The 16121-nt window shown below is 42.4% G+C and overlaps 1 protein-coding gene across 2 annotated transcripts in view; it reads left to right on the top strand.

Annotated features, from left to right (window-relative positions):
* The first annotated feature begins 763 nt into the window (after positions 1-763).
* CHRNA2 (cholinergic receptor nicotinic alpha 2 subunit) overlaps positions 764-16121 on the top strand; it is a 35723-nt gene continuing 20365 nt past the window's right edge. Inside the window, exons 1-3 of one of the 2 annotated variants that reach the window (XM_034421240.3) lie at positions 764-1150; positions 6966-7109; positions 10307-10479. In XM_034421240.3, coding sequence (XP_034277131.2) covers positions 10410-10479 — 70 coding nt within the window. In that variant the 5' untranslated portion in view covers positions 764-1150; positions 6966-7109; positions 10307-10409. The remainder of the gene's footprint in view (positions 1151-6965; positions 7110-10306; positions 10480-16121) is intronic. The other variant, XM_034421241.3, reaches the window with a different exon arrangement.

The raw sequence follows: 16121 nt of genomic DNA on the forward strand, positions 1-16121 counted from the left end.
CCCTTATATCAAAATGTACTTTATGTCAGGGGTGGGTTCTAGTTACTTTTACTACCCGTTCGTAACGGGGCCGCATGCGCACGCTTGCTTCGCTCATGTGTGCATGCTCTTCTGCACATGTGCAGAAGCATTCATATGACGTCAGGCTCAGTGGGCGGAGCCTCCCTCTGGTTTTACTACCAGTTCTATAGAACCGGTCTGAACTGGGGGCAACCCACCACTGCTTTATGTTGTTTTTAAAATGCATACTGTATGAAGTACTTCTCTTTCTTGGTCCTCTCTGTCTTCTTCCCAATATATGCAGATTTCCTAAGCTGCTGTGACTAATTTCCACCCCAAGATTTTAGCACACAAAGATTTTTCCTTATGTTTAGCTGGAGAAATAGTGACTTTTTAGATGTCCATTTCTCAGCTGGAGAAGTTATGGATGGGGAGGGAGACCCAAATTTGTGGGTTAATTTGAAATGCGCTCGGGATGCTGACCAGAAGACCATCTTCTGGTCTTCTCCATTCTTCCAGTGTACTGAAAATTAATCAAATTTGTCTGCCTGTTTCACATCGGCAAATAATCTTTACAGAAGTGAAGGAGGGGATGAAGGATTTGCACCAAAGGATGAGGAGGCAATTTAGGCAGCCCAGCAGAACTGCCCCTTCCCTGAAGCATCCCCCTGTATCTACCCTTCCATGGCCAAGCTCCAAACCTTTCTCTTCTTCTTCTCACCTACAGACAAACCAGCTGGGAGCCTCTCCTCCTTCCAGCCTCTGTCGTCACTAGACTAGAAATGCTCTCTCCCTCTTTCATGCAAACACATTGCTGCATTTGGACAGGAAGGTTTCCTGGGACCATTTAGCTTTCAGAGCAGAAAGACGACTGATGCTCACTTGGCAACTTGAGCTGGACTCATAGCCAAGAAACAGCACAGAAGAGAAGAGAATAGAGAGAGAGAGAGAGAGATGCCCAGAAGGGTGTTTGTGCACATTTTGCTTTTCAGTTTGCCTGCTTCTGCTCTAGTGGATTCTCCACCTTGTTCTTAAGGAGATGCGTCTGGAATTTAGGAATCCAGGGTTTCAGAAGACTGCTTTACACGGCAGGAGGCTCTGCCTACTTAATATTGGCTAGCACATGTTTCCTCTTTTATTCTCCCTGAAGGTAAGTTCTTTGGTTTCTAATCTTTGCAAAATAGTTACTAGACTAGCACCGATCCCAAGGAACAGAGTCAAAGTAATTCTAGTTTGCTTTCTGTGTTAGTACAAGTCATTACATAGGCATCTCCATGCGTAGTGGTTGGTGCAAAAAAGTTGGCCACAGCAACAGCAAAAGGAAGTAAAGTTTTCTCAGGGCAGGATCCTCCAGGAAATCCTCTTAACACAAATCCCATTCCAATGAGCAGTGGAAGAACATAAATTTGCCAACCTATTTTCTTTCCTCAAGAAGCTACCAATTTGACACCTTGAAGCAGAATAATTTCTTTCTATGGGCATATCAATTGAGGAGTGGGACTTCCTGAAATTGAATGGATTGAATGGAACACCAGTTTGCTGTTCCTACCTGCCTTCTATGGGACAAGCTAAAGATCTGGAGTTTGTGGGAACAAGGCAGTTGAGGTACCTTACCTGAACGATGGTTCAAGTAACATAAGCTAAACTGTGGTTCCTTCCTAAACTAGTATTTCAGTACGACTTATGGACTGCTTTACAGAGTTGTCAGAGATCATTTCACCCATCTGGGATTCTGCACATGAGCACATGTAACTCCGAGGGCTTCCAGGGTAACATCTGGAAAGCATCAGACTGGGAAAGACAGTTGACTGACTTGATAAATATGTAGAATTTAAAGAAGCAGCTGAAATCGCAAGGGGTCCAGTCGTGCTTCCCTGAGCCATCAGAACTGCAATGTCACTGGGGAAAAGTGGGGTACTCACCCCACCACCATCACCATGAGCCAAGGGGCAGAGACACATGCAAAGTGGTGGGATAGACCGTAAAGCTCTCCAACATAAACTGCCCTTACCATTAACTCTGAAAAGCCCGAGCGAGCACGTTACCTATAGATTCAATTGAGGAAGGGCGAAGGTATTTATTCATTTTGTACCCTTAAAGTGGCACCCAGGTCATGCTCACTGCGGGCTGGGTGATAAATGATCAGATTAATGGAATATCTCTGTAAAAGTGAAATAAAACCAAAACCATCATGATGGCAACGTTACGATACCCTTAACTGTAGGCACAGGGTGTATGAATACCATGCCCTATAAACTGGAAGCGCGATGAAGAGCATAAAACTCAGAAATATATAAAGTGTTGCGTTTACACCAGCTCGGACAGCGCCTCCACCCGGCCCGCTGCCATTTACTTTTGACTTTTCTCGCGGTCCCCCCCACCTTCCTCTTGGAAAAACTTCAGAAACGGGAGAAGTTTTCTTTCCAGCAACCTCTAGGAGGCGCTACTAACACGTAGGGCAGGCGGGAAAGGCTCCGAGTTAAACCTGCTTCCGTGCGTTCCCTTTGCTTGCTTAGCCCGTTCGCCTAGGAAGCTCAAATAAGCTCCACTCTTTTGCTCTCGATTGGGGGGGGGCACGTTCTAGGCGCTGCTGCCTCACACTGGTCCCCCCCCCCGGTATATCCCAAAAATGTCCCGATTTCCAGGAGTCCATCCATCACTCCCTTTAAGGCAGGCGGCGACGGCAGCAGTAGCAGCAAAGGGAGAATCTGACAAGTTGCAACGTAGGATGGCTCTCCCGCGTTTTAGTGCACCTGGGGCCATCGTATCTAGGTTGTAGCAATCCGGACGGCCACCAGATGACAGCAGAGAGTTCGGATTTTTTTTTTTTTTTTTTTTTTGCAACCCAGACACTTTAGCTCCACACGCGCCTATCTGAGAGTTTGAGTTTGGAGGTGGGGGATAGGGAGCGACTAATAATAATAAACGTGTACGTGAATGCATGTGACAGATACATAAATGTATACAAATGAAGGTGCCCCTGTTTGGAAATCTCCATGATGACCATTGGTCCTGCAGGTTCTTTGGCCAGCTACAATGACAGGTATTTTGCTTTTAAGCAGTGACAATCAGCACTAATACAAGTTTTTTTTGTGTTTTTTGTTTTTTTTTTGCAATATTGACTGCAGTCCCTGCCCCATGTGTCATGCCTCCCTCCTTGCAGCCTCAGAGTTTTGAGACCAGTCATCTCTGCCTTATAGGTGGGGTGAGGACCAGGTCCTAGCTTCACTCTTACTTTCACAACATTTTAGAACTTTTTATAGAGATATTCAGGACTAAAGAGGTAGATTTGGAGATTACAGCCCCCATTTGGGGAGGGGGGTGGTAGAGAAAATACAGTTGGTCTGCTGAAGGAATCCTACAAACTCTAGGACTTGCCTCCAAAACCAAGGCTTGTTGTGTGAAAGATACCCTCAGGGAACCAGTGCTTTTATGAAGTTGTTAAATTTGCAGGATGTGGGAGTTCCCAGTGCCGGGGATCAGAGATCTCTTGATTAATCATTTGGGACAGAACCCGCATCCTTGTTGCAGCATCGAGCAAGGGATTGTTTATTCTTTCCAACAGAGTTTTTAGCTAGATGCTCCCCAAAACCTGACATAAAGGCAACAATGAGCCCCATGCTTTGTGCCCCCAGCATCTGCCTCAGAGGGGAACATTGTCTTGGTATTATTGCACGTGTCCAATTCCCCCTTCCAGCTAAAGCTTCCGTTATGAGTGGGTATCGTGTGGCAGCAAAGGCTAGAAGTAATTGTGCATTAAGTGAAAAAGTACTGCCTTTTTTCCATCTTGAATCTGCTGCCCAAAATGTCATTGGTTGGATCTTAAAAGTCTGAGTTACGGAGGAGAGAAAGAACCCCCCCCCACCTCTCTACATGGCTACCAAAATGTGGTCCCCATTCTCCTATTGTCTCTTTCATGGGCTGAAAGGAGCTTGAGTGATTTTATTTTTCCTCATTTCAGGAAAGAGGCTTCCCCACCATGATCATCTATAGTACTTTTTTTTCTTTTTTAATTTTACTTAGATCTCTTTTCTTTTTATGTACACTGAGAGCATATGCACCAAAGACAAATTCCTTGTGTGTCCAATCACACTTGGCCAATAAAGAATTCTAGTTCTAATTCTAATTCTGATTCTGATTCTAATTCTAATTCTAATTCTAATTCTAATTCTAATTCTAATTCTAATTCTAATTCTAATTCTAATTCTAATTCTAATTAATTCTAATTCTACTTAGATCTTCCTTTGAGGAATGTTTCTGCAGTTCAAACTCCGCTGAGGATGCATGCCAAGCAGGCAGTTCTGGGCAGGCATCACACTCTGCCTGTTTTGATTCTGCATAGATTTCTGTGTCCCGTTCCCCTCTGCCCCCCCCCCCAGCAGCTTCTAATTGGCTTTACAACCACAGAAATAATTGTTCTTTGTTTCACTGGTCCCTGCTGCCTTCAACTCTTTAAACAGCTCAGTGGCAAAGCAGCAAATTTATCACAAATCATATTGGATTTATTTGCACTCAGTAAATGCCCCAGTCAAAATCAGAACTAATAAAGTCTTTTAGAAGAAGGAAGGCACTTCTGTTTGTCTTTTTAAAGCAGGGGTCTCCAACCTTGGCAACTTTAAGCCTGGCCGACTTCAACTCCCAGAATTCCCCAGCCAGCCAGCTGGGGAATTCTGGGAGTTGAAGTCGGCCAGGCTTAAAGTTGCCAAGGTTGGAGACCCCTGCTTTAAAGGATTCTTGTCTCAACTGGTGTTTCATTTGGCTCCTACCAGTTACATTGGACCACCAGAGAGAGGGTTGCGAGACTTAACTCACCCTCCCAATCTTCTGAGAGTTTTGAGAGCCCTCCAGGCTTGGCCCCATATTAGGGTTAGTTGGGTTTTTTCGGGGGGGGGGATTCCATTTGCTTTATCAATGATAAAAGTTCAAACAAACTCTTAGATTTTTTTTTAAGGTATCCTTGAAAATTGGAAATAAATATGCAGCATACAGGACTACATCCCTGAGTGTGTTATCATATAGTCCTTTTCCTGAGTGCTTATCATCTGCATGAAATGGACAAACGTAACGGAGTAACTTAGTAATGGAGTAACAGATCAAATTAGAGTCAAGATGCTATCAGATGGAGAAGCAATTATGTTATTAAAGCAAATGGACTTCTTGTTCCAACCATCAATCAGTGACTATTGTGCTTTATCCTAGCTTCTTTCTGCTGCAATTAGAAAGATTGCTACAGTTTTTAGACAAGGGGTGATGATGCAGAAGCTACAGTGTTGTGCAAATAATGTTGCACAGGGCACTGTGGGCAGCCATTGAAGAGAATGCTTGACTCAGCTTGGCCAGCCTTCCAGCATTGTGGCAGTAAATTTCCGCATAGCAGCGGAAGTCAGGGTTATTGGGTAAATAAGCCACAGCAGACAGAATGGAGGTTGCCAAATTGATGGATATTTGACCTGTCTGGGATCTGATGCAAAAGTGAATGGATGAGATGAGACGCATCTTACTGACCAAATGGCAGGCTCTCATTTGTCTGTTCCTTGTTTCATTTTTCAAATGTACCTATCGCTGTAAATAATTAGAATATCTTGCTCAAGCTCTGATTCATTTTCATTGTAAAATGAGGGGACTTGGGTTATAGAAATTTCTCTAATTTGTTCCATAAAGAATGGTGGAGAATTTTTTTTTGACATGGAAGATGTGAGTTTACACTTTACTCAGTCCCTGATTTAGGTTAATTATTATGTTGCCCTGCGGTCAGCAAAATAAGTTTGAGAGGGCCGGAATGGATTATTATAGAGAACTTGAAGGAGTGTGTTAACTCCACCACACTGCTGAGTACGTTAAAATAGGTGGGAGATAGAAAACCCAATGGGTTTGGGGTTTATTGTCCCCCCTCCCCGCACCAAACAGTGTGCTGGTTCCTCACTGAACCAGTCCCACTCCCTACACTTCCCCAAAATATCTATACTTCTGCCAACATTCACATTTTTGCAAAGTAGTTGATACTTCCTGCTTATGTGTGGATGGCGCCCGCTTGGCTTGACAACTATTGGTGCTCTGGAAACAATGACCTTGCTACTACTAGGATTTCCTGCCTAAGCAAGGGGTTGGACTAGAAGACCTCCAAGGTCCCTTCCAACTCTGTTATTCTATTCTATTCTATTCTATTCTATTCTATTCTATTCTATTCTATTCTATTCTATTCTATTCTATTCTATTCTATTCCATTCCATTCCACTCCACTCCACTCCACTCCACTCCACTCCACTCCATTCCACAACTATATCTGATGATTAGGATTATACAGATCTTCAAGGGGGTTCTTTGCTTAGAAGAAGGCTCATCTGAAGCCCCCCCCCACATGAACCCAGGTGGCCCCCTTCCAAGAGCAAAGTGGTTGCATTGTTACTTTCTGCCTCTCTAGACTGGCAATTGCGATAGCTGGAAGAAAGACTTTCCAACTGGTGCGAATGCTGGTCAAGATAGGCCAAGTGACACAAAGTGCCTTATCAGTCTCCACTGTGTCACCTCTTTGCTGTGCCAAGGGAATGGCATGGCCTCCTTGGCACACAGTTCTTACTGAAGTAGGTCTAAGTATCCTGTTTTCCCGAAAATAAGATCTCCCCGGATAATAAGCCCAATCGGGCTTTTGAGCACATGCGCTAAAACAAGCCCTCCCTGAAAATATTTAAACGCATGTGCAGCTGGTCCCCACCATTTCCTCTGGTTAGGGTTAGGGAGACAGAGCTGGAAATCAGGTAAGACGGCAAGAAGAGCCCCATCTTGCTCCATGCGCCCCAAAATAATAAGACTTCCCTGAAAATAAGGCCAAGCGCTTATTTCGGGGTTCAAAAAATATATAAGACAGGGTCTTATTTTCGGGAAAACACGGTAGTTCCACACATGCCTGGAGATGGTAATTCTGTTAATATTTTTTATCATATCTTGTTTTTTCTTCTTCCCTTCAGAGGTCTAGATGAGACGAAGGACAAAATCCTGAAAGAGGTACTCTTGTGCTCATCTTCTTGGAAGTAGACACCTGCTTGCCCTGTCCACTTGGCTGTTGTGCTGTCTCCTGGGACTGCAAAGAGACACCTGATATTTTCAATTAGGTAAAATCGGCCGTGAAGTCTTCTGTGTGCCAAATGAAATATATACGATTTGCCAAATTGTCAGAAGAATAGTTACCGTATTTTTCGCACTGGACCATGAGGCACACATTAGCTTTAGAGGAGGAAAACAAGAAAAAAAAAATCTGCCTCTGCCTCCCAGCATCCATCTGGTATTTATCTGGCTAGCATCCTTGCAGCAAACAGCAAACAGCCTGGTCAGCTTCAGCACATTATGGCAGCCCCAGCACATCGCTCGTCAGGGCTCCGCTCTGTTGTGCCTGCTGCTGGTCAATTGAACTGAGTTGCTGCTGGTGGTGGGGAAAGCTGGAGCCTTAGCTGCCGAGCAGCTGATTGGTGGTTGGATTGGCTTCCTGGAATACCGCCATTTCCCATCATTGTTTGCCACTGCCGTTTGCCGCCGCCATTCACCACTGCCGTTCACCACCGCTGTTTGCTGCTGTTCACCACCGATAGCTGCTGATCGCCACCGCTGCCTGTCACTGCTGCCACCATTTGGCAGTGGTGATTGGCAGCAATTGGCGGCAGAGAATGGCGGTGGCAAAAGGCAGCAACGATCCCCACCCCCTAGAACAGCTGATTGGTGGTATTCCAGGAGGCCTATCCAACCGCCCATCAGCTGCTTGGCAGCAAAGGCTCCAGTGTTCCCCGGTGGTGGCGAACAGCAGCGAATACCGCCGTCGCACCAACCCCCCTCCCACCTGCTGCAATATTCCCTCTATAAGATGCACAGACATTTCCACCCACTTTTTTGAGAGGGAAAAGTGCGTCTTATAGTGCAAAAAATACGGTAAGTTTCTGGTAGCAAAGGATTTATAGATCTGAAAGGAAAAGATCTGCATGCAAATGGTGTTCTTTCTTTCTTCGTTTTGGCCTGGACTCCAATGCTATCAAATTCCCAAGTTTTAAAGAGAACTACGTTATAGCATTGCGAGCTGTTTGGGATTCAGACAGTTGCTTTGGGCTCCTTTTTATAATAGGATATGTTGGCTAGGGCTCAAACATGACTACCTCCCCTCCTGATACATACATTTATGGCACAGAAAATTCAGAACATATCCACTTTTTTTTAAGATTGCAAAGCCTATTAATTTAAGTAAAGCCTTGAAGTCTTACTTTCTTGTCATTTCTATGTGGAAATGACCCCTTCTTTGATATCTATATACTGTTCTAACTGAACCAGTCTCTGTGTTGGTGAGGAAGTGTAGAAAAAAAAAAGAGAGAGCAGGAGATTGAACCAGATGCCCTGAATATTACAAATGGTCTGATGTGATTATAACAAAAAGCAGGGCCGCACAGAATGTGACTCAGGTCAATTCCCACACTAGAACAACAGATGGAAAAACTGATGGAACTAGCAGAGAGGGCAAAATTAACTGTTTTAATTAAAGAAAAAAACCTACACAGTTTGTTTCTACTTAGAGACCACGTCTACATTTTGTGCTCAAAACAGGAAAAATATATATATATGAAATTTTGATTTTGGGTTTTGCTGATTAGATTAGTTTGGTGTTACAGAAATGACTAGTATTTTCTCTATATGCAAAAGTAAAAAGCTGAGGTTGTAACTGTGTTTTGTATTTTGGAGGTTATTGTTTTATTTTCTGTCCCCTTTACCCAACGCTTCTTGTCCCCTTCTGTTTCTTTCCCTGTTATCTTTATTTTCATTTGTATTTTATATTATGATGAACCTTCATTAAAAATTATATTATGTAAAGAATGTGACTTGGGGCCTTATGGGGCCTGCCATTACTGTATTTGTAGCCCTCTGAACTTTCCCAAAGTGGATGATGTCAACATTTTAGGTGCTTTTAAAAATGGGAAATAATGGAGAAAAATGAATGCCTTACATTGTGCACAGAATTGATGGATCCTGGCCCTACCAACTTCATATCTTTGAATGAAAATTGTGGAGGAACCATAGTGGGAGAAGTACTGGTTTTTTCTTCTGCATTTGATTTTGCCCAACCACACTCGGTTAGTTATTATAGAAAATAAAGCACTGTATTGTATGTTTGGCTTCATCTTCTTGCTTACTCTGTGCTTCTTGGCATGGTCTATCCTGATCTTAAAATGAATGACTGTCGCTCTCATCCCTTCCCATTTATATTTTCCCTTCCTTACTGCTATTACAGGCACTAAAAAGGCAAGTAGGAAAGAGAAGTGAGAGAATAATAGGCAAGATGTGGACATATCTGTATACGTAGCCTTCTAAAAAGCAAAGAAGATGTTCTCTCAATTTGCTTCACCCCTCTATTACCTGCCTATATCTGCTGAAAGGATCTAACTCAGGGGTGTCAAACCCACATTGTCATGGCGTCCTAATGTGACGTATCTTGACTTTTCCCCCCTTCGCTAAACCGGGTAGGGGCGTGGCCAGCACATGATGTATCTGGTCCTTGGGCCGCGAGTTTGACAGCCCTGATCTAACTCATCACAGTGTATACAAATTTGTACAAGTTTGTGATTTGGAAAATGTAAATGTATTCACATTTATGGATATTTATGGGCCCTCCTCCCTCCCTCCCTCCGTTATGTCTGCGTGTATGTATATTTGTGATTCTTAAGCCCTAATCCAGAGATCTTCGAACTTGGCAGCTTTAAGACTTGTGGACTCCAGCATAGCTGGCTGAAGAATTCGGGGAGTTGAAGTCCATAAGTCTTAAAGCTGCCAAGTTTGAAGACCTCTGCCCTAATCAATGTATCCTGTTTTAGAAAGGAACAAAAAACAACTGCCTGAATCCCAGTTTGAACCTCCCACTGGAGGTTCAAACCTCTCCTACACTCCTACCATGAGGAATTAATCTCACCTTCTCTCTTGTAACCCATGGCATATATTGTTTAAAATATACTGGATTATTAACACCAGTCCTACTTCCATCCTCATGATATCATTCTGTTAGGGTCCTAACTCCTAGGTCCTATTGTCCTTGCCTGCAGATTTGCTTGAGTGTCCTGCCTTAAGTGGCAATCAAACATTTTCCTTTCTTTTGTTCCCATGTAAACGTGGGACAACATGTTTGAACTGTCTCTATACTGTGAAGGTCCCTGTTGGTGTTCAAATCTCAGGTCACAAGAAGTTCCTCCAATGATAAGACCCAACTCATGCAGTACTGAGCTCAGCTACCTTCCCTGATGGAGTCAAATAGGATGAATGTGTATATTCATTCACCTCCTAGGCATCATTTTGTGAGACTTTGCCAGTGAAAGAGGCACTGACCAAATTTCTATCCGTGGGCCAAGAATTTCAGGGGGAAGTGATGGACAACCACCTCTGAGAAGATGGAGCTGTTTATGAGTGGATTTCTAGGTTTCTGGATCATCCTATCCTTTTGGTTTGTGCTGCTGTCAGGTAAGGGACATCTATGTTTCCCCCTCCACTGCCTCGATTGTTAAATTATCTACCTCCCTCTTTAAACTGTCTTATTATGCAAATTAGTGTAGGGAGTGATTAATGGGATGTTGCAAAGGAACGCATAAACTAAAGTAAAGAAATTTGAGATGTCCCAAATGTCAAATCAGTTAAAGAGATTTATTTTTTTATTATTCAGTGGGTATCTTCTGGACTGTCTATAAGGCTTCAGGAATTGGGGGAATGATTTTATACTGGTTTTACTATTACCTGGGTAAGTAATACCTGTCAGTAGGGGTAGGGGATGAGTGGTCAAGCACCCCTTACATATGGGGTGCTGCAGTGTTCATCCTCTCACCTGTGCCATTGAGCATTAATTAGAAATTGCTAGAGGAAGTCATCCATTGGTTGGGGGAGAGGTATCATTGATTTATTGGTTGTACTTCTCTATTCAGAGCCAAAGAGGAGATGCTGTAGAAGTCATTTCCCAGTGTCTGGAGCTGAATCCTGATGAGACAGTGTGGCAGTTTGTTCAGTGACTTTATAGTGGTTAGGTGCCTCCCCTGGTGACTTTAGAAGAGGTTGTCCTCTATCCAGAAGAGCATGTCTGTAACTTGGGAGGTTCCTGGATTTATGGCTTTGCCTAGATTTGTAGGTAGAAGCTGTGATTATGGCTAAGCAGCTTTGGTTGATGGGTCAATTGCAGCTTTTTAGAGCAGGAAACTCTGGCAATATTAATTCATGTCATCATGATCTCCAGATGCAGTTACTGCAATTCACTCTTTCAGAGACTGCCCTTGTTGACTGCTAGGAAATCACAGTTGGTGTAAAAAGCTGCATGTGTGCTGACAAGCTCCAGCTCCTTTAGCTATAGAACATATATTTTGTGACTATTGCACAAGTGCAATTCAAGTGTTGGTTTAACTTATTTAGTGCTAAAGGATATAAGCCCAAGATACCAAGAGGCAATCTCTTCCAAGCTGACTTTGGCTAGTCTGTTTGTACTGCTGGGGGTGGTGGTGGTGTATGATTTATGTTCAGGGCCATCTGTGGGGTAGCTCTGTATCAAGTGGAGTCCTTAGATCTGCTTCTTGTCCTATATTTCTGTTCCTGCACCCACAACTCCATCCCTTTGATCAGTGGTGGGATTCAAGTAATTTAACAACCGGTTCTCTTCCCTAATGATTTCTTCCAACAACCACTTTGCCAAACTGCTTAGAAAGTTAACAACCGGTTCTCCCGAAGTGGTGTGAACTGGCTGAATCCCACCACTGCCTTTGATACTTTTCCTTCCAATCCCTTCAGAAAGTCCAATTCCATGATTTCCATCCAGGTTCCATTCTGTTTGTTAGAACCTCTTTGTTTCATTTTATGATACTTAGCTCTGTTTCCATTTGTTCCCTTAATACTTCTTCCCTTCCCCACCTCTTTTCTAAATCCAATTAATTACAAGCTCAGGTCATCCAGATTCCTAGCACCCAATTTGTTTCTGATGACAAACCTCACTGGCATTCATGGGAAGGGAAGTGTCAAAATCAGCACCACGGCGGACAAAGCATGCATCTTTCCCCTTTTGAATGGTATGATGCATCTTTCAAAAGGACGGGAGTGTTTATTGATGGCAACCACCTCCTGCCATTTTGACAATTTTAATCTCCTGTCCCTGCTTGACAAACCTCTATTCACTTATGGTCAGTTTTTCACTTTGAGTGAATTCCAGAGGCAAAATTCAGTTCCTTGACTTGAGTCCTGACCTGTAGGAATATCGCATTAAATGTATGAACAGCTATAAAACAAGGCAAATGTCCTTCTGCAGTTTCCTTCATCAGCTGTCAGTTAACGGATGGGGGTTTTGGTGTTGCATGCTTCTGAGAGTGTCGATTGCACAAGCTTGCTCTTGTACGATCTTTCTTTCAGTGCTCCTCCAATGATTCCACTCACACAGATGTAGGGCTGTGTCTGTATTTCAAATCCACTTGCCAACAACAGGGGAAAAAAAATAATAACCTGGGCTGCCAAGGGGCAGATTAAAGCCTCGTAGATGCAAACCAGCTACTTTTTCTTTGTGTCAGTCTGCCCCTGGGGGCAAGGAAAGCTGCCTGAGTCAACGCCACCTATTTATTAAGTGATTTACTAGCTTTTCCCATTGCTGGATTGGTTTCTACCCTGAGAGTTCTTTGGCATAGTAGTTTGCCAGTTTATTTATCCAAATGCATTATTTCATCTTGAAAAACCAGAATGCAAATTTGCAAATAAATACATTAACTGCATTAAAAGCAAATACCCACTTAAAAGAGAAAGCATGTAGAAGAGCAAGGTTTTACACCTAGGCAGGAAGAACCAAAGGTACAAGTACAGATTAGGTGAAACCTAATCTGTGAGAGGGACTCCAAAGTCCCAGTGGACGATCACTTGAAATGAGCCAGCAGTGTGCGGCAGCAGCCAAAAAAGCTAATACAATCCTTGGTTGCATAAACCAGAGACATAAAATCAGTATCATGTGAAATATTAGTACTGTTTTATAAAGCCTTAGTAAGACCACACCTGGAATACTGCATCCAGTTTTGGTCACCACATTACAAAAAAGATGTTGAGACTTTGGAAAAAGTGCAAAGAAGAGCAACTAAGATGATTAAGAGCCTGGAGACAAAAACATACAAAGAACAGTTGCAAGAATTGGGTATGGTCAATCTACTCTAGAGAAAAGAAGGACTAGGGGTGACATGATAGCAGTATTCCAGTATTTGAGGGGCTGCCACAAAGAAGAGGGGGACAACTTATTTTCCAAAGCACCTGAAGGCAAGACAAAAAACAACGGTTGGAAATTATTGAAGGAGAGAAACAACCTGGAATTAAGGAGAAACTTCCTAACAGTGAGGACAATTAACCAGTGGAACAACTTGCCTCCAGAAGTTGTGGGTGCTTCAACACTGGAGGCTTTTAAGAAGAGATTGGACAGCCTTTTGTCTGAAATGGTCTATGGTTTCCTGCTTGAGCAGAGAGTTGGAATAGAAGACCTCAAAGGTCCCTCCCAACTCTGTTATTCTGTTATTCAGGGCTTTAAAAACTGCTTTGAAGTGGATATTACATGCAATATTCAGATTAAGTTTTAAACCAGGACACTGTTTTATACTTTCTTATATTCTCAATTCCTGTAAAGCTGGCAAACTCGGGAAACAAGAACTATTTGAGTTTCTGGAAATATATTTATTGCTGGTAAGGTAACACATCAGATTCTTGAAAGCCTACCAAAGCAATTCTCCTACACAACTTATGCTTAGTATAATTAAGGCAGTTTTGCGAAGTCTTTTTTTCCCATGTTTTACACCTCCCTTAGATTTAAGACTCTTTTTTGCAACAGCCCCGTTTTCTCCCTTCTTTCTGTCTCCTTTATGTTCCCAAAGATTGTTAGGCATCTATCATATACGTACACTGTCGCTTATTCAAGACCTGAGTGTTAAGTATTGTTCCTGATGTTGTCCAAAAGGTATTTTGACTCAGAATGCAAAGACATTTCTGAACCATTAGTTTTTAAGGATGTCAGCAGTATGAGTCCAAATGAAAGAACTCCTTCGATACAATGGAGGAGATAAACAAAGAACCAGAAAATCTTTGATGGAATACAAGTCTCATTAGTTAAAAAGCTTCCCATTTCTACTAGCAACTTCACCAGTTGTAATTTGGTCCAAAACTTTGCTCTTGGGTGTACTTCCACCTCGGAATTGGCCTCTGCAATCATATCTTATTTTATCTAGAATTACCTAAAGATTTGCCATCGAAAGACTTGATGCAGAAAAATGGTCCCCACTACCTTTCCAGGTTTCGTAGCAAGATGCATTTGTGTGACATATAAGGTTTCAAGCTTAGAAAGCATAAATTCTAGTCCCGTCTTAGACACAAAGCCAAAGTCACTGGCCCAAAGCCAGCTGGGTGACCTTGGGCCAGTGACTCTCTCTCACCTCTACAAAGCATACAATGGCAAACCACTTCTGAAAATCTTGCCAAGACAAGTGCATAGATTAATCCAGGCAATCACCAGGATTCAAAAAGTAGATAAAGGCACATGTACACATACCATAATGACTCCGGTTGGTATAGAATATTAAAAAAAAAATGAAAATAATATAAACTGGAAAAGAACACCAGATCAACTGTTCATCCTAATCTTTCTTTGGGTGTTCATTTATTTTCAATAGAAGACAATATTTGTAAGAGTTGAACGGTGGAGTCTTGATACTCCCTGAGCCTGGTTGTTTTCTTGCAGACATTCCATTACTCAATTAGGTGACATCTCTAGCACTGATGATGTTACCTAGGTGGGTAATAAAACATCTGCAAGAAAATAACCAAGCTCAGGGGGCACCAAGAACCTCACAGCAAAAGTCAAGTTAGAAAAGGCTTCTTTTACAAGCTACTCCCACAATTCCCATCTCCTTTGGCTTTGAGAGGTGCAACCTTAAAATCTCTTAAGGAGTCTTAGAAGGGGCAGCAGAGTTGTGAAGGGCTGTGAAGATTTCAATTTAATTTTTCCTCTGAAACAGTTCTGCTCCTTACATGGCCAACCCTATGTCACTGAAAGTCCTTGTAGGATCTTGGCCATCAGATCTGGTCAAGCCTAGCTGTTTTCTTACCACTGGCATCTCACTCCAATCCTAGGCAAACTATGTTTCCTTGCCTCCATCTGCTTCTGTTGTGTAATTACTATTACTAATGGTAAAAACTAATTACTATTAAAAATCATAAAGGACTGTTAAGATGATCCAAGCTACAACTGCCATCTTGACTTTTAAGACTGCCCTGAAGATATTACTAGATTCAAAGCTAGGATTTATAATGAATACATCTAAGCTTCCATATTTTCTGTTGTTAATTTGCGGCAACATGAAGCCTATATCCTTTCCTTAAGCTTTGTTTGTCTTCTTGAGCTGGTACATTTCCTTTTTATGCATGCCAACTTCTGCTCAAGAGCTTTGCATTTTTGAGTTTTTCTACATATAAATGCATTTGTGCATAATGCAATAGAATATAGGTGCAAGTTCCAGTAATGCTTATCACTAACTTGTTTTGATAGTTTGTTTTCTCTCTCTCGGTCTCACTGTCTCTCTGTCTCTCTCTCTCTCTCTCTCTCTCTCTCTCTCTGTCTCTCTCTCTCTCTGTCTCTCTCTCTCTCTCTCTCTCTCTCAGTCTCATCCATCATTTGTTTCCTATGTTTTAATCTGGATGCCTGCACTGAACAGAATGAACCCTTCTTCCAGTTTAGGATTCTAGTGATTGATTGTTTGATTTAACAAATTTATATGGCTGTCATCTCCCCACACAACTCTTTACTACCTTACCTAATAATGGCTGCAAAAATTACTCATGCGAGTTCACACCAGTATGTAAGAGCTTATGGAGTTTACTGTCTTTGCATAGACCTTGATGTGAGAAACTCTTGCACAATACAGCAGTCTTGCAAGATCTGGGGATGGTGGAGATTTTTTTATTTATCTGAGCCGCCTAGGCCATTATGCAAAATCATATAAAGATGCTGAAGGCTCAATAAAGTTGCTGATGTCGGCTTTACAGGGTTGTCAGAATGATTAATGTAAGAAATGTGGAAGGATTGTTCAGCTTAAGTATTTAAAAATAAAAAATCTGGT

The sequence above is a fragment of the Pantherophis guttatus genome, chromosome 1 (assembly GCF_059756535.1).
Source record: "Pantherophis guttatus breed Tessera chromosome 1, ASM5975653v1, whole genome shotgun sequence".
Lineage (NCBI taxonomy): Eukaryota > Metazoa > Chordata > Lepidosauria > Squamata > Colubridae > Pantherophis > Pantherophis guttatus.